Here is a 19,036-nt window from a genome sequence, read left to right on the forward strand (position 1 = left end):
TGTGTATGGGTCTATGGCAGCATTTACTAACTATTATACTGATTATTACAGGTTGTCTATGTCAGGATAAGTGATCTGCATTAAAACATGTGTCTTGTAATTTTAATGTAATAGTCATATTTTTAAATTTCTATCTTTTTATAAAATTTTTTAGAAATTTGAATCAAATGACCATTTTTCATAGCATTTATACGCAAGGCTGTTTTTGCCATCAGCTTTAATTCTTGCATTGATCTTCACACCTGCCTACAGTTGCTCCGTCTCTATGTTACACCATCAATATTCAATAGTTAGATGGGTGTGGAAAACAGTTTTAAGAAACTAAATGAAAATCTGCTCTCAGAGCTAATGCCTTTGTACCTTGTACAGGCATAAAGGTATTATCAATAGGCAAGCGAGATTGCTGTTAGTGATTCCGCCCCTAGCCATTTTATAAATTCTATAAATCTTCGTTTTATATTGATTATGACATTTAATTTTCTGTCCGGTGGATTTTTTGGTTAGCACAGGTCTACATAACCGTTTGAATCATCAAATACAACTGAGGAAACTTGCCTCTGTTATTCTTTATAGCCAGGACTACTTAAATTGCTGCTGCATTCAGTAAAACAATTGCTAAATGCCACCAGAAATTTGAAAGCTGGAGATACTTTAAATGTTGCCTTCATATGTTGAAATTTCCAGGTGCCTGTTTGGGTGTGGGGGCATGGGCTGCCTTGTCTGCCTCTCTTCCTGAACGGAAACACTAACTAAATGTTTCTAGACTACCCTCTTTGCTTACATAGTCAAGTAATGCATTATTCATCTTACCTGCCACAATGCAAAAGCTATTTTTGCAAAAGGAATGTAATTTCCTTCTCCTCTTCTTTCTTACAGTTTACTTCCTAGAAAAAGGCCTGGGTGGTGTAGTGGCCTTGAAAAAAAAAGGTGGTTAAGCATTGGCACCTTATTACATTTGTCATGGGTTTTGCATAATTTTCAAGAATCCACCCACAACTAGATACCGAGTTGTGACTTTGTCGTCCTCGACAGAATACTAAGTATACATTGCTAAATCGTTGGTATACATTTTTTATTACTCATCTTGTTTCTTTTTACAGAATTCAACAAGTCCACCACTTAAGCTCTCAAATGTGGAACGGATTACAAATGTACAAATTTTGATTTTATTTTGTATCTTAATTGCCATGTCTCTTGTCTGTTCTGTGGGCTCAGCCATTTGGAATCGAAGGCATTCTGGAAAAGACTGGTATCTCAATCTAAACTGTAAGCAATCAAGTGCTTACTGCACTTTTTTAGATTAAAACGTATTTGTTTCACAATTGATCTTGATTTACTTTATGGAATTTCCTATTGTTTCTAAAAAGAAGACCTTGTTGCCAAGATAGCTGGACATTTGATCTTTGTTTTTCAATGAGATTTCTAACAAGTGTAAGTAAAATTTGGGAATCCTAAAATTTCAGAATCCTTAAAAACATAATGACAACTCTATAATGGTATGAAATGTTCACGGAGTATAGTCATTTATGATATACATCAATGAAAACTATTCCTTAAAAATATTTTTAACATAGATGGTTAACTGCGTGGTAAAGAAAGTAGATTGACCATGTGTGGATATAATAAAACATAATATATTTAAATATATGTTGTATATATTTATAAATATATAAAATATTTAAATATATTTAAATATAATATAAATATTTAAATTTATAAGATTTAAATAAAAGCGCCAAAAAGTGGTTTATATGGTTTAAAAATGTTTAAACCAAATGTACTTTCATTTGAACTCAGTAATGTGGTAAGTCCTATATTAAATGTTATCATAGAGACAGTGCTAGTAAATAGTTTGCCTTTAGAACATTTATCCTTTTATTATTGTGGTATCAATGTACAACTCCTGGATATTTCTGTGAAATGAGTTTACATTTTTATTTCATGAGTACTTAGCCAATAAAGACTTAACTTCCAAAAGTGTGAAAGCAAATTCTAGTAAAGTCATATAGCAAAAACTGGTTAAAAATACCAGTTTTTTTTATTACATTGCTTTATCTTTGCTGCAGTTACAAGTCATTTTTATAGTTGCTGATTTATTATTTCAATATCAGACCTGCTACTACCATCAGTCTGTTTCTTTGTATACTTTACAATTGTATCTGGTATAGCTGTTTTATTTTCATTATTGAGGAAGAAGAGTATAATGTACCTAGGAGAATAATTTACCTAGGACTGAATAGTACTCATATAGTTTGGATTGTTTTTGCTGCTGCTCTCTTGATTTTTTGCTCTTAAAGCATGCCTTAAGTTGGAAATACTTTTAAGAATTTATATAAAAGTTACTCTACCCAATGGAGATTTTATATTTATAAACCCTCAGTCCTCTCTCTAATATCTCTAAACTTTGTGTTTGGAAGAGGATTTGCAATATTTGACAGTCCTTTCACTGTCTTAGTACTTTTATACCGCTCTTACCTGGATTAACAATATATTGAACACAAATAATGCAATTCTGTCTTGAAGGATGTACTTGAGAATTAGGATAGATTATCAGCAAAGTGTTCCTCCCAAATTATCAAATAAGCTACGTAATATGGAAAACTTGTATTATGCTAATTTGGGGTCAGTGCAAATAAAATATAAAACTGTAAATGACATTCTTCCTGCCTCTCCCAACAGATGGTGGCGCTAATAATTTTGGACTGAATTTCTTGACCTTCATCATCCTTTTCAACAATCTGATTCCTATCAGCTTGTTGGTTACACTAGAAGTTGTGAAATTTACCCAAGCATACTTCATAAATTGGGTAAATATGAATTATGATTGTCATCACCCTACAAAATAATTTTGTCCTTAGGATGTTTTGATATCTCAGGAGAAAAAAGGTTTTAATTATATCTACCGTTTCTTGACTACAGCATCAGAGTTTTGAACCTAATTTGTTGCAAAGTTCCTCATCTCAGAATCACGCAAGTTTACAGACCAGACATTGTGGGGAAAATAGATCTCTAGTTCAGGAAACCTATTTTAGAATACATAGTGGTCATGGGAGATGGAGAACGATGAGTTTGGAGTTAAATATGTGAATTGTGATTCTAGTATTATAATTTACTAGGTGTATCAACTTTCTCAAGTCACTTCTTTTGAAACTTATTTTCTTGAACACAGACATAGGGGTAATATGCCTTACCTACATCTCACAGTGGTTTTATGGACTAAGGAATCTCTTGACATAGCAAAGAGCTTCATAAATAATCAAGCACTATACAAATAATACTGTAATTGTTACTGATATCAACCAGATTATTATGTTATACCATGTTATTTTCCACACTGTAAACAATTTTAGCTTCACTCAAATTTTTATTGATAATTTTCTTCTTGGATATTGTTAAATATTGGAAAAATATTGGACATCTATTTTCTAAATATTTTTAAATGTGGTCTTACAGTTTTATCAAAGTTAAAATTAATGCATTTATATAAATTAAATCTGTGGGCCTAATCTGCCAGAAAATTTAATTTTTCTTTTATTTTGAGAAACTTTGTGTTATTTTCGATGTTCCTTTTTCAATCATTGCAAAGCCTTTCAATATAAACAATATTAGAATTTTTAAAAATATAACTGATAACTATTATAACTGCTTAGTATCTTCTTGTAGTGAATGTTCTACCTAAACTGTCAATCTCTTAAATCATTGGCAAGAAGTCAGTGTAATTTAGAAATCTAAAATGAGCTGCAGGTGTAGCTCTCTTCATGCAGGAGATAGATGGCTGAAAAATTATATAATGGGATATGTACAAATATAAGTAAGACTTACTGAAGTTTCTTATAGCAATAATAGGGTAACTTATTGTGAGGATCACATAAGTAAGCTAGGTAATCACTTTATTTTTTCCATTTTCAAAAATAATATTTTTCAAACAATTATTTAATTTTAGTGTTGGATTAACCCAGCAGGCTTATGCTTTCAACCACCTTTCTAATATACAGAGATTTTATAACATCTGACAGAATGCTGACTTTCCAGCCTTCTTTTACAAGGCAACTTTCTTGTGTGAAAATGAGATTATAACTGTCTTCCTTTGATTCTGGTTCTTCCCAGTGGGTCTATTATGAAAGTGCTTAATCTTGTTTCTGAATGATAGTCTTGCAAAATATCTGAACTCAGCTATCATGCCAGTTTATCCTATCTTTTCCTTTCTAATTAAACATTCCCCGTCATCTTCTGTTGTCCTTCAGTTCATATGACTTCCAGATTAATCTCTATTCTGATCACTTTCTCTTCTGAACGAAGGCCCAGTTGGTTAATATCTCTCTTAAAACATGGCACATAAAACTCAATAGCCTATTTCGGAAGTGATGTTCATCCGTTCAGAATACAGAGATGGGAGAGACAGGCTTTGAATTTTGGCCTTTTCATTTGATGTGAAAATTTGTGAACTACAGCCCTGACTTGTTAATAAAATAGCCTACTATAGAAGATATTTATTTTGTAGGATAATATAGTCAAGTCTCATGATTACTGGGCAAAAGGCAAGTACAAATAAGTACAAAAACTATACATTTTTATGTTTTGAGAAGTGCATTTTGTTTTTCCTTCTTGACCCAGAAAGCACAACCAGACAGAATCTCTTGGGTACCTTTTCCAGGGGTTTGAAGACCTAATTATTTGAGCAGTGTTTAGTTGCTGAGTTCTAGCTCACATTACTAAATACTTGCCTTGTGTCAGACACAGTAGGAAGCACTTTGTGTGGTGTCTTTTAATCCTTACGATAGTTCATTTATATAGAAAATGGTGGAATGATAGTAAACCTAGATTGCATGATTCATAGACAGGCTGTAAGTACCATACTGTTCTGCCCTTACTGTGGAATATGATAGTCTATATTGAATACTTTTCAGAAAAATTGAATTAAATGGTATAGGGATGACAAGAAATTAGTGCTTACATATAGTTCATCAAACAGTGACTTATTGAAGTATGAATATACCAATTGTTTTCTTTTAAAATTTCACCCAATTCCTTATTACCAGTTGTATTCAATGATTTACTTAATTTTTTTTTTAAAGGATCTTGACATGCACTATGAACCCACAGACACTGCTGCCATGGCTCGAACATCTAATCTGAATGAGGAACTTGGCCAGGTAAACTCAATTTATTGTTGATTATGTGTTGAATTAAAAAGTCAGATTTGGTGTGGTATCTGCCATATATGATAACTTCAGATGAATGGACAGCTTTTAATTTTCCACTATTCGAATAATACATTTGTTAGAGCCTGATGAACAATTCTCATTTTTAGTAAATCAGTTTTTAAAAACACTGTCTAAAGCAGATTTTGCTCTCAAGGTAAAGCACTCCAAGAGCTTAGAGATGTCCCTCGGTATATAGTCTAGCTAGTATGCAACAGATTGGCTCTTTTCAAGTTATAAACGTTTTAGAACTTTTCATACCTTTCAAGCAGGAAGGGAGGAAAAGTTCATCAAGGAAGCTATGTGAGTCTAGTCAATAGGAATGTTAGATTTATAATTCATACTTTATTCACATATGTGTATATTTGTAATCCATTTACATATTCTAGCTAAAAAAAGGTTTTCTTTTTTTGTATCGTTGCCATATTCCAACTTACACTTTACAAATCGCATATAGTCCAGAATTATTCTTATTGCTTACCAATTCAGATGTTGCATGAAGTTAGTTGTGCAAGCTATTATAAATTCTACAGTTGACTGTTGCATTGAGAAATGCTGATAGATGTTTCAGTGCTCTATAAATGTTAAGTGGTGGTAGTGGCACTTTCTAGTGGAAATTCAGACCATACTGAGGCATATGTTTATATAATTTAGTTGTCTAGTATGGTGATACTGTTTAGTATTCATATGTGAAAAGATTCATTTGTAAAATACTTTTTAAAAAGCTGAATATATTCCTTGATGAATGTGCAGAAAGTAATCCCTTAGTAATATTCATTGTGCCCCTGCAATGTTAATAAAAAGCATGAGAATTTTTTTTCTCTATAAAAGACTGGCATATTTTGAAATATTAATGAGAAATTTTAAACTTTTTTAGGTTAAATACATATTTTCTGACAAAACTGGTACTCTAACATGCAATGTAATGCAGTTTAAGAAGTGCACCATAGCGGGAGTTGCTTATGGGTGAGTTTTTCCCTTTAATTAGGATATGAAATACATGTTTAATTAGTGCTAACAGTTTGGTACCTTTGGGAGTTCTTATTAGGGGAGGGTGTGGGTTTTTCTTTTTTTTAGTCTAAAAAGCAGCTGTTGTAATTTTAGGACACATGTATATTTCGCATTTGTAGTTTGGCATTGTTTTCAATTGGGATGACATGAGGCGGGTGCTCTGCCCAATGGTATCTTCAGTGTTTAGTGTTGCTGAAAGTCTCTCTCTTGCCCTGGTAATAAGGAACAAACGTATTTCCCTTTACACTACTATAAATCAGAATATAGCTTGGATCTGGTAAGGACAGATAACCAGGCCTTGGGCAGTTTTCAAGTTAAAATAGTGACAGTTACCCTTTTTGATATTTTTTTTTTCTTCTATCATCTCTCCTTTTTGCAGTCATAGAGGAATCTAGAATTCTGATGGTGGAAAGGAGGTAGAGACGTGAAACTCTTGAATCTGGAGGATAATTAATATAATCAGAAACTTTTATCAGGCTGTTAATGTTCTTTAGAATATGCTTGTTGAGCACCCGTTTAATGTATTTCTTATTTCCAGATATGCTTACAAGCTGTTCCATAGCCTTCTCTTTAAAATATTTTATAGCGTAATGTGAGAAAATTAATTTCTACATTTCCTAGAAAAGACATCAAAAGGTGAACACTCTCCTGGTGGGTTGACACTGGCCTGTTGTCAAACTTGCCAATTATCCTCATCTACCTACAAGTGAGACTAGTAAATATCAATCTCCTACTCATACAAGCATGGACACTTCTTGGTTTTCTGGCTTGCACCCACTCTTCCCCACTCACTCTGAGCAGTCAGCCAGTGACAAAGAGTGTTACATTTTGAAAATGCCTTAGTTAAAATTATAAATAAGTAACTATTTCATGAAAAATCCCAAAAGTGTGTGGTTGTTCCTAGACATCCTTGTTCTTTGGGTTATGAGAGCTTGACTAAAAATGACTAAACTATATGTATAAATGAGGTTAAAAAGACAGTTGATTGAGTGGCTTTTTCACACTGTAAAGACAGGCTGTTGATTTAAGAAGCATGCTTACTGTTTACTGGGCTGGGTGCTGTTCTTCATCTTTATCTGAAGATGTCCTCATTTCCTTAGATTAAAGAGGCTTACCTGGCTCTTCCACCCTCCCGCCAACAAATTGCTGCTGGAGCAGGAGAGTTGCAGCCACACTTTTTGACATCTTGTGCTTATATATTCAACCCACAGTCATCCCAGTAGAGAACATGAAAGTCTATTGCAATTCTAGAGTTTGTCACATTGTCAGATTTATGGTGATTTTTTTTACACAAATTATGTATTCATTTATAACTAGTATTTCCACAGTGACCTGTTGAATAATTGGCATTGTTTTTTTACTTTGTATGATTTTTAATTCAGTAAGCAGGTTCATCAAATTAGTAATCATTGATTGTGAAATTATCAGAACAGAAAGCTAAAATCAGATCTAGCCTCTCTTTTCTTCTGCATTTTATCAGGTTTTCTCTTATTCTTGGAAGAGGTACTTAAACGCTCCTACGCAGTAGTTCTAAAGAGCAGTGCTCTTCTGTGTCTGTTTCAATGATGTCATCATTAACAACTGTTATAGTGTAGGATGGATCTGAGCTTAGTATTGTCATTCAGATTAAATTGCCAGTGAAGTGAATTACCTCTTGAGGAAATATTTCTTAATACTGAGATGCAGTCATAAGCCATGAGTTCTGGCTTTGTCTAGAATTGACCATGTAATCCTAGAAAATTTATTTTCAGACATTTCCTACTCTTTAAGATGTGGATAGTGAGACCAAACCATTTATAAGCTCCTTTTCCAGATATGAAATCTAACATAATATTTAGAAATAAAAAACAAAAGTTTCTGTTTGCAAATTTTAACTGCATAAGCCGAAATCTGTTTCCTCTTTGGTTATGGTATATTTTCAAGAATACCAGAAGCCATGTAGAGTAAAGCTAGTTAAACTGCTGCCAGTGATCATGTTTGTGTATGTGCTTTTAGGCATCCTTAACCTTGAGTTTTTATCAGTGTCCCTTCCCAAACACATCCTGGTGGGTTATTGGATTGTTAGCATCGTAGAGAGTTGTTGATGTCTGAAGATTTTGGAGAAACCATGACTTCTGACTTGACCACATGTTTACAGCAGGGAACATAACACTGTTACTTAATTACAGCCAGTCTCCATGGTTAGATATGAAGGGGTGAGAGAAATTACTGTCAAGCACTTTTCCGTGTGGATTTCCTCTGGGCACTCTTGGCTTATGGGAATCTAGACGGGGGAAATCACCTGGTTTTGCTATCCCATTTTCCCCAGAGCAGCATTTAACAATTGCTTGATGTGGGAACTATTATGTATGAGAACTTCTAATCCCAGTGGAAGAAACCAAGTTGTTAATCCCCCCAGGAAGGTGGCAAAACCAGAGAGTAACACAAAATTTCATATCCTGACAAAAGCATTTGGAGTTACAAGTGCAGAGCTGATTTTGCCTCAATGTTGCCAAAACATCAGGTGCAGCTCAGTTTCACCCCAGATAGAGTTCAAGTGAGTTCTGTTGTGTCTTATCAATTAGAAAAATAAGGCTTGAAGTTTCCTGATAGTATAATTCCTAGCTAGTTCTGTGTATTCTATACATTTGTAAGAAAATTATAATTAACACTTAAAACAGTACATCAGAATTTAATTTTAATAAATTTTCTTTCATTTCCCTGAACCTTTGCCCCCAATTGGATTCATGATGGGCAATAAAATAAAAAAGATTTGTACGTCGTTGCCGATGATGATTATCTTGTAGAAATCAACTTTTAGTTAGGAATGCACTGTGTGCTTAAAATTATTAGATTATTTCATTAGATCTTTTTATGGGACAATTACAGCAAAATGTAAGTAATTGTGACATCATTTGTAAATTTAATTTATGACAAACTAGATATTTTACTGTAAATATTAGTTATTAAAATATCATTTCAGCTAATTGCTTCCTGTAGGGAATAAGTCAGTTTTATAATAACTACTTGAATACCCGGAATAGGTAAGCAGTTTCTCTGTTCAGTGGCTACAAATCTCAATAGAGTAAAGATTCTGGGATGCAGCCCTAAGTGCCATCTTTGTAAAAAAAATTTAGACCTTACTTTTAGAATAAGTTGGATGAGGCTTAACAACGTACGGTCTATAAAAAGAAACTCTGTTAAGCAAGCTAAATAATGCTTTGTGTGTGGACAAAGCATTTAATTCATATTAACATCATTTGCATTTTCCCTTTAAATGAAAAATAAGTTTTAGCAATCTTTATTTATGAATATACTATGTGAATAACTTTACTTGACAGTATTTGGTTTAGCTATATATTTGCCGAAAGGATTGGCTGCTACTTTAACCCCGAGAAGAGATTCACCACGGAAATTTCACAATTATAATACCCCCAAGATCTTGTTACAACCATGTTTATCTTACTGCTCACCATGACTTGTGATGAATGCCAGTCAACCCCATTCATTTATTTACTGCATATGTGAAGTGTTGATGCATGTGACACTTTGACAGATAATGGAGGCAAAATAGGCAAAAGTTCACATGATTTCCTCCTGCCTAAAGTGTATAGTCTATTTGGTAGTTAGTGGATGCTAATTAAGTAATCATATAGACAAATATAAAGTCCTAACACAGTATAGAGGTCTATGTGAGGCTATGATGGGTGGCTTGATCTAAACAGGGAAGGCAGGGAAGTATGCTTAAGAAAGTGATTCTGGAGTTGAGATCTAAGAATGGATTTGATTGAGGAACTTACCAGGTAGATATTACAGCACAGGCACATGCAAAGGCAAAAAGCCAGATACCACGTAGACACCAGAGCTTCTGGAGCGGCAGTCAGAGGGAAACTTGCATATAGGATCAGTGGCAGATGTGCGGGGCACCTACTGCTGACTGGGCTCTAGGTAGTGCTCAGAATTCTTCCAGGGCTGAGCCAGAGTTGGGGAGAGGGTCTCTGACACTTGAGCTCTGGAACTTTTAAGCTGCATGACTTGGGAAATTTTATCCCGTGTCCTAGTATGAGATCGGGGCTAGTGCAGCTTGGCAGGACCATGCTCAGTGTTGCTTGGGTAGTACCAGGCCCTTCCCTGGCACAGTCCATGGGCTAGGGTCCAAGCCTTGAGGTTGATCAGAAGTGATTGCTTTAAACATGGAGTTGCAGCCAGTTTCCACAGAGCTTTGCAGCATGCCAACTCCTTTTCTTGGAGTCCAGCCTGCAAAGGGCTTGATTAGCCCTTCTTCGTTAACAGGCACAAAAGCCCTTTGGTAGGAGAGAGAATAGTGAGTTAAAAGGGACCACCTCCATTGTGATTGGAGTGATATAGTGGATACTGCACTGGAAGCAAATTAATGTTTTGGTAGTGGAAGAGGTGTCTTGGAATGATGAAGTCCCTGCCTTGGCTGGGTTGATGAAAGGTTGAACTTTTAGGGAGTGAAAGGATCCCATGAGTTTTTAACAAAGTTTATTGTATATTTGTCAAAAATAACAGTGATTTTCATTTGTACTGAACTCTGCATTTTAAAACTCTATGTCTAGTAAATTTACAGGAAAAGTATCGAATGATTATATTGTGAAAGAAACGGAAAATAAGAAAATCTGATCTGTCATGTATTATGGGCCCCTTCCAGTTGAATACATGACTGGCTGAAATGAAATACATCTATCAGACTTTCCTAGTGTTCAGATGAGCGAATTGATGAAATTAAAGAAGATACTGATGAATATGTTTTCTGTTTGAGATAAAGAGTGTTTTAATGAGTGAATTATAGTTTAAGTGAAAATTTTTGAATATCATTTAATCTCTTAAACTAAGGTTCCATTTAATTATAGAAATGCAGGTAACTTTTACTTTAATGTGCCTTTTGAAGTAACCATCATCTCATGGTAGCCAAAGTTACTTCCAAAATGTATTTAACAAATTTTATTAGTGTGATAGTTTGTTTCAAGATATTAGCATGTTTGTTACCTTAAAACATTTTATTCTGATTATATAACACATGATTAATTTTTCATTGGCTTTAGCATGTATTTAAACTGCTAAGTTCAAATAATTCCTACTGAATTGTGAGTTTTGTAGATAAAATAAGTAAATGTTGTAGTGAAGAGGCAAATTGGCTGTACAGTTACAGGATAACTTTGTAAACCTGCTTAGCTACCATGAATCATTATGTTCTATTTACTGTACTAACTGCCATTCTTTCAGATTCAACTAAAAGTTCATTTTGTTAACTTTTCAATGATCCATCTTTTTATACTTCCCACTTCCCTTCTTCGTGGTTTTATGTTTCCAGCCTTTCTGTGATTATTTTTCCTCTCTTTCTGCCTCTCTTCTTGCTTTCTGAAGCCATGTCCCTGAACCTGAGGATTATGGCTGCTCTCCTGATGAATGGTAAGCTCTATGGAACTTTCCGCCTCATTGATCCCTTTAAAAGGTTTGCATTTTATTGTTTTGTAAGACACATTTCACTATCTTTTATTTATATATATATATGTATGTATGTGTGTGTGTGTGTGTATATATATATAGTATATTGCTGAGCTGGTAGGATAACAATGCTGTAAAGTAGATATTTCTTGAAATCTATTGAATATTCCTGATTTTTGATGGAGAAACTTTAGTTATTTTAGAAACATGTAGTTTATAGATTAGGTTTGCCAGAGTTTTACATTATTTATCTATAATAAAGTCTAATGATCAATTCGAGAGTGTGGGCTTTGGACTACCTCAGGTTTCAGCTACAGCTCCTGAAGCCCTCTGAGGTTTTTCTAGCTCAGTACTGCCACCTTCTGCCACTACTTACGTACTTTACAGAGCTCCTAAAAGACGCTACTGAAACATGCCCAAGCAGTAGAAATTTCCTTCTGTGTTTCTTACGATTATTCTAATAAGTCTGTATGCAGGCTATAAAGTGAACATTTTAAAAATCTGCACCGAATGTTAGAAAACTATGCTACCAAGCACTTTAATATATTTAATTTTGGCATCATTAAAAACAGCGTGTTATAGGTTTAACTTCACTACTTTATGAGTTTTTTGTTGGTTTTAACCTTAAAATTCCTCCCCTTTGTGAATGTATATTTTCATCTTGGAGAGTCCAAATTTATTTTGATATTTCTATAATTCATGATGAGTTGGTGGGCAAATGAAATTTCAGGAAATAGTTTTTTTTAATGTTGGTAACTTTAGAAACATTGAGAATTTATAGGTCATTACATTTTTATTTTTCATATTACTCATGTATTTGATGATGAAGCCATATTTTCAATATACTTTGAAGTCGAATAACATCATTTAAATATTTTTCAACAGGGAATTTATTTCACTGAAGTGAAGATTTTGTAAAAATTTTCAGTAAATCTCACAACACCTAGGGTTAATGACAGGCAGCTGTTTGGTTCTTGTGACAACTGATGAGACACCACACGCCCATTGCTTGGAGTGTCATACATTTTGACACCTACATACAAGTAATTTTTAACATTTTTTTAAACTTTTTTTTATTATTATACTTTAAGTTCTAGGGTGTATGTGCACAACGTGCAGGTTTGTTACATATGTATACATGTGCCATGTTGGTGTGCTGCACCCATCAACTCGTCAGCACCCATCAACTCGTCATTTACATCAGGTATAACTCCCAATGCCAACCCTCTCCCCTCCCCCCACCCCACAATGGGCCCCGGTGTGTGATGTTTTGCTTCCCGTGTCCAAGTGATCTCATTGTTCAGTTCCCACCTATGAGTGAGAACATGCGGTGTTTGGTTTTCTGTTCTTGCAATAGTTTGCTAAGAATAATGATTTCCAGCTGCATCCATGTGCCTACAAAGGTCATGAACTCATCCTTTTTTATGGCTGTATAGTATTCCATGGTGTATATGTGCCACATTTTCTTAATCCAGTCTGTCACTGATGGACATTTGGGTTGATTCCAAGTCGTTGCTATTGTGAATAGTGCTGCAGTAAACATACATGTTCATGTGTCTTAATAGCAGCATGATTTATAATCCTTTGGGTATATACCCAGTAATGGGATGGCTGGGTCATATGGTATTTCTAGTTCTAGATCCTTGAGGAATCGCCATACTGTTTTCCACAATGGTTGAACTAGTTTACATTCCTACCAACAGTGTAAAAGTGTTCCTATTTCTCCACATCCTCTCCAGCACCTGTTGTTTCCTGACTTTTTAATGATCGCCATTCTAACTGGTGTGAGATGGTATCTCATTGTGGTTTTGGTTTGCATTTCTCTGATGGCCAGTGATGATCAGCATTTTTTCATGTGTCTGTTGGCTGTATGAATGTCTTCTTTTGAGAAATGTCTGTTCATATCCTTTGCCCACTTTTTGATGGGGTTGTTTTTTTCTTGTAAATTTCTTTGAGTTCTTTGTAGGTTCTGGATATTAGCCCTTTGTCAGAGTAGATTGCAAAAAATGTTCTCCCATTCTGTAGGTTGCCTGTTCACTCTGATGGTAGTTTCTTTTGCTGTGCAGAAGCTCTTTAGTTTAATTAGATCCCATTTGTCAATTTTGGCTTTTGTTGCCATTGCTTTTGGTGTTTTAGACATGAAGTCCTTGCCCATGCCTATGTCCTGAATGGTATTACCTAGGTTTTCTTCTAGGATTTTTATAGTTTTAGGTCTAACATTTAAGTCTCTAATCCATCTTGAATTAATTTTTGTATAAGGAGTAAGGAAAGGATCCAGTTTCAGCTTTCTACTTATGGGTAATCAATTTTCCCAGCACCATTTATTAAATAGGGAATCCTTTCCCCATTTCTTGTTTTTGTCAGGTTTGTCAAAGATCAGATGGCTGTAGTTGTGTGGTATTATTTCTGAGGACTCTGTTCTGTACCATTGGTCTGTATCTCTGTTTTGGTATCAGTACCATGCTGTTTTTGTTACTGTAGCCTTGTAGTATAGTTTGAAGTCAGGTAGCGTGATGCCTCCAACTTTGTTCTTTTGACATAGGATTGTCTTGGCAATGCGGGCTCTTTTTTGGTTCCATATGAACTTTAAAGCAGTTTTTTCCAATTCTGTGAAGAAAGTCATTGGTAGCTTGGTGGGAATGGCATTGAATCTATAAATTACCTTGGGCAGTATGGCCATTTTCACAATATTGTTCTTCCTATCCATGAGCATGGTATGTTCTTCCATTTGTTTGTGTCCTCTTTTATTTCACTGAGCAGTGGTTTGTAGTTCTCCTTGAAGAGGTCCTTTACATCCCTTGTAAGTTGGATTCCTCGGTATTTTATTCTCTTTGAAGCGATTGTGAATGGGAGTTCATTCATAATTTTTAACATTTTTAAATGTACCAAAGCATCTTACTATTAGTGGATAATTCAAGTTTAATATTGTATATATTCCCTCTTATTTAATCCTTTGAGAAGTAGTTAAAATTTTGACTATATCTGCTTTTCTGTAACATTAACATAATTCTGTTAATTTTAAATATTGTTCATTAGTGTAGAAGTGATATACATATCCTCTAAAATAACTCAGTTACTCCTAACAAGAAATTGCCTTCTCCATATTTTTCTTAATATTGGAAGGAAATGTTAAAAATTGGTATTTGTTCACTCAGGTCATTCAAAATATTCTACTTTCGATAAAGGTTGTTTCATAACTTTTATTGGTGCTGGAAAGAGAGGATGTCATTTTATCTAGTTTAGTAAGTTCTTTTTGTAAAACACCCTTTTGGAAAATTCGATATTCTAAACTAGGTAACTCCAAATAAGAAGTGTCAGCTTTGTCATAAGTTGCTTATACATTTCCACTTATAATTACATATAAACTTAGATAGTAATGATTTTAAAACATAACAATAGGAAAGGCTTTCACTACCATTACAGTAAAGTGAGTTGTTTGTTTATTTGTTGAGATGGAGTTTCATTCTGTCACCCAGGCTGGAGTGTAGTGACGCAATCTCGACTCACTGCAACCTCCACCTCCCGGATTAAAGTGATTCTCCTGCCTCAGCCTCCTGAGTAGCTGGGACTACAGGCACGCACCACCACACCTGACTAATTTTTTGTATTTTTAGCAGAGATGGGGTTTTACTATGTCGCCAGGCTAGTCTTAAACTCCTGACCCCAGGTGATTCACCCACCTCAGCCTCCCAAAGTGCTGGGATTACAGGCGTCAGCCACCATGCCCAGCCTCAAGCTTTATTTTAAATATATACTTGGATTCTCCATCTATAAAATAATTAATTACCTGTAGGCCTGCAAAAATGAAAGAACTAATGTTTCTTTTCAAATGTTTCATTTTCAAAAATGAAAGAACTAATGTTCCTGAGCTACCGCTGTGTCCAGGGTTATGTGGAGTGATCAAAGATGTGGGCTTTGGATACTAAGCAACCAAGTTTAGATTTTCATTCTTCTGATGCTGTTGAGCAAGTTACTTAACTCTCTGCCTGCATGTCCTCATCTGGAAGAACGTAGATTATAATAGTTGCATCATCAGGAGGTTTTGAAGATTAGATGAGCTCTGTATAGTGCTTTGGATAGTGTCTGCACATAGTAAGCCCACACTGAGTGTTAGTTCTGGTGCTCTCACTTAATCCTCATAACATATTTGACATGGACATTTTAAAGATGGTGAAATTCAGGCTAAGAAGCTAATAAGCAGTTTGCCCAAAATTATAAAACGAGTAGATGTGAGAGTTGAAACTTACATCAGCCTGGTTATGAAACAGTACTGGTTACATTACATCCTGTGGACTTTAAAGAACTTTAAAGACTATCTGCTTTTTAGATCACAAGATAGCCTTGCAATTTCAGTCATTTTATCTTGATACTTCTCTTTTTCATTTAATATTTTTCAACCTAGAATTTCTTCCAGTAAATTTCTTGTGGTGTTAGGCAAGAGCAGATGAAGCAGGTAAAATTTAGCACATTTGAGTAGAGTTAGCTGAAGGCATACAACTTTGCACAACTTTGAGCATTTGCTCAACCTCATCCACTTGGTTTCACGTTGCCAGTGAGACCAAGATCAAAAGTGTGATCCCAGCTGAATCCTGTGCTCCAGGCGTCTGACTGCATCTTCACCCTGATCTTCAGGAGTAAAGAGTGTAGATGACTCTATAAATCCAAAATCTGAGCGGGCATTCCAGTATGGCTGTTGGGCAGCTTCAGTTTCATGTAAAGTTCATTAAATTCCATGTATAAAACCCATGAGCTTATATGTATTTTACTGCCCTACTTGAACCAGTATTCACAAAAATGCCAAGAAAATATAATTACCTCTTAGATATATGTAGATTACATATTTACATTTAGTTGAGTTTGAAGGCAACCTGTAATATATTAAGTCTTTCCACATATTCTGTTAACATTAAAGATAATCACATGATGGTTGTAGCTCTACTCACTTAGGTATATTAATATAAATAGTTTATAGAGATAAAACTGTTTCTCAACCAGTAGCTACCAATTGCGAATTAACCTGGTTTTCTCATCATTGCCAAGAACCATCAGCTGGCGTATAACCTTTTTATGCCAGATTAATTCCTTTTTATTTAAGGAATTAATTAATCAGATTAACCAGATTAATTCCTTTTTATTAAAAATCTACTCTAGATTGATAGTGTCAGTATTTTGGATTGGAAGGGAAAAATCTATTTATTCTTAACATCAATGTAGCCCTAAGATATGCTCATTTTCTAAAACTGTGTATTTCTATAATTACTTTTTCTCATTTTCTGTCTTCTGTTGTGGAAAATTTTCAGCGTGAACAAAAGCAGACAGATGTACTGATCCACCTGCTTCAATATTATGCACTTAAGACAAGTTCATTTATGCCTTTCCCCCACTATCATTTTGAAGCAAATCCAAAATAACATATGATTTGTTTTTTCTCAGCTGTTTAATATAGTTTCTCATTATTCTTGTTGATAATTGTTTAAATGCTAATGAGGGTATTCCCCAGAGGATCACCTTAAAGTGTTCTGTGCTTAGTCATTTCATTGTGGATTTTAGTATTATCACAATATCAGTGGATAGTACTACACTGTATTTTCTATCCTCTGGTCTTATTTATTTTCTCATTTCATTCTGGTCTATAATTATGTATGAAGTGAGTGGTATTCATTTATTCTGCTGCAAAAGCTAGGCTCACTGAAACATTCTTCCAGGTCTGTATAACAAAGAGATCTAACACATCCAAATTTATGTTAGTCTTCAAAGCAGTCACCTTGGCAGGTAATTTGTTTATTCCAGTAATGCAGCCGATTCACAGAATGTTTTTGAAATTTCTGTTTTGTAATTGCCTTTAGAAATATGTTGAGTCACATAGTGTATTAGTGCATTTTCAAGCTACTGATAAAGATATACCCAAGACTGGACAATTAACAAAAGAAAGAGGTTTAATTGAACTTACAGTTCCATGTGGCTGGGGAAGCCTCACAATCATGGCAGAAGGCAAGGAGGAGTAAGTCACGTCTTACATGGATAGCAGCATGCAAAGAGAGAGCTTGTGCAGGAAAACTCCCCCTTATAATAACCGTAAGATCTCGTGAGACTTAACTCACTGTCATGAGAACAGCACAGGAAAGACCTGTCCGCATGATTGAATTACCTCCCACCAGGTCCCTCCCATAACACGTGGGAATTCAAGATGAGATTTGGGTGGGGACAGAGCCAAACCATATCATTCCGCCCCTGGCCTCTCCCGAATCTTATGTCCTCACATTTCAAAACCAATCATGCCTTCCTAACAGTCCCACAAAGTCTTAACTCATTTCAGCATTAACCCAGAAGTCCACAGTCCAAAGTCTCATCCAAGACAAGGCAAGTCCCTTCTGCCTATGAGCCTGTAAAATCAAAAGCAAGTTACTTACTTCCTAGATATAATGGAGGTATAGGCATTGGGTAAATACAGCCATTCCAAATGGGAGACATTGGCCAAAACAAAGGGGCTACAGGCCCCACGCAAGTCTGAAATCCAGCATGGCTGTCAAATCTTAAAGGTCCAAAATCATCTCCTTTGACTCCATGCCTCACATCCAGGTCACACTGATGCAAGAGGTGGGTTCCCATTGTAGCTCCACTTCTATAGCTCTGCAGGGTACAGCCTCCCTCCTGGCTGCTTTCACAGGCTGGCATTGAGTGTTTGCAGCTTTTCCAGGTGTGTGGTGCAAGCTGTCAGTGGATCTAACATTCTGGGGTCTGGAGGACAGTGGCCCTCTTCTCACAGCTCCACTAGGTGGTGCCCCAGTAGGGAGTCTGTGTGGGGGCTCTGACCCCACATTTTCCTTCTGCACTGCCCTAGCAGAGATTCTCCATGAAGGCCCTACCCCATAGCAAACTTTTGCCTGGGCATCCAGGCGTTTTCATACATCTTCTGAAGTCTAGGCAGAGGTTCCCAAACCTCAATTCTTTTTTTTTTTTTTTTCCTCCTCCCAGACAGAGTTCTGCTCTGTTGTCCAGGCTGGAGTACAGTAGTGCAATCTTGGCTTACTGCAACCTTTTCCTTCTTGGGTCAAGTGATTCTCCTGTCTTGGCCTCCCGAGTAGCTGGGATTGCAGGCGTGTGCCACCATGCCCACCTAATTTTAAGTATTTTTAGTAGAGACAGGGTTTCCCCAGTTGGCCAGGCTGGTCTCGAACTCCTGACCTCTGGTGATCGACCTGCCTCAGCTTCCCAAAGTGCTAGGATTGCAGGTGTGAGCCACCACGCCGGCCCAAACTTCAGTTCTTGACTTCTGTATACCCACAGGCTCAACACTGCGTGGAAGCTGCCAAGACTTGGGGCTTTCATCCTCTGAAGCAATAGCCCAAGCTGTACCTTGGTCCCTTTTAGTTATG

At 35.7% G+C, this 19,036-nt stretch overlaps 1 protein-coding gene across 8 annotated transcripts in view; it reads left to right on the forward strand.

Moving 5' to 3' along the window:
• Nucleotides 1–19,036, forward strand: part of LOC105487701 (ATPase phospholipid transporting 8A1) — a 266,324-nt gene that overhangs the window by 83,686 nt on the left and 163,602 nt on the right. For 4 of the 8 annotated variants that reach the window (XM_011751245.3, XM_011751246.3, XM_011751243.3 and 1 more), the window contains exons 11-15: nucleotides 1,101–1,266; nucleotides 2,680–2,807; nucleotides 5,076–5,153; nucleotides 6,079–6,167; nucleotides 11,580–11,624. In XM_011751245.3, the coding sequence (XP_011749547.1) occupies nucleotides 1,101–1,266; nucleotides 2,680–2,807; nucleotides 5,076–5,153; nucleotides 6,079–6,167; nucleotides 11,580–11,624 (506 nt within the window). The remainder of the gene's footprint in view (nucleotides 1–1,100; nucleotides 1,267–2,679; nucleotides 2,808–5,075; nucleotides 5,154–6,078; nucleotides 6,168–11,579; nucleotides 11,625–19,036) is intronic. The other 4 variants (XM_011751247.3, XM_071093666.1, XM_071093665.1 and 1 more) reach the window with 1 other exon arrangement.

The sequence above is a fragment of the Macaca nemestrina genome, chromosome 3, assembly GCF_043159975.1.
Source record: "Macaca nemestrina isolate mMacNem1 chromosome 3, mMacNem.hap1, whole genome shotgun sequence".
Lineage (NCBI taxonomy): Eukaryota > Metazoa > Chordata > Mammalia > Primates > Cercopithecidae > Macaca > Macaca nemestrina.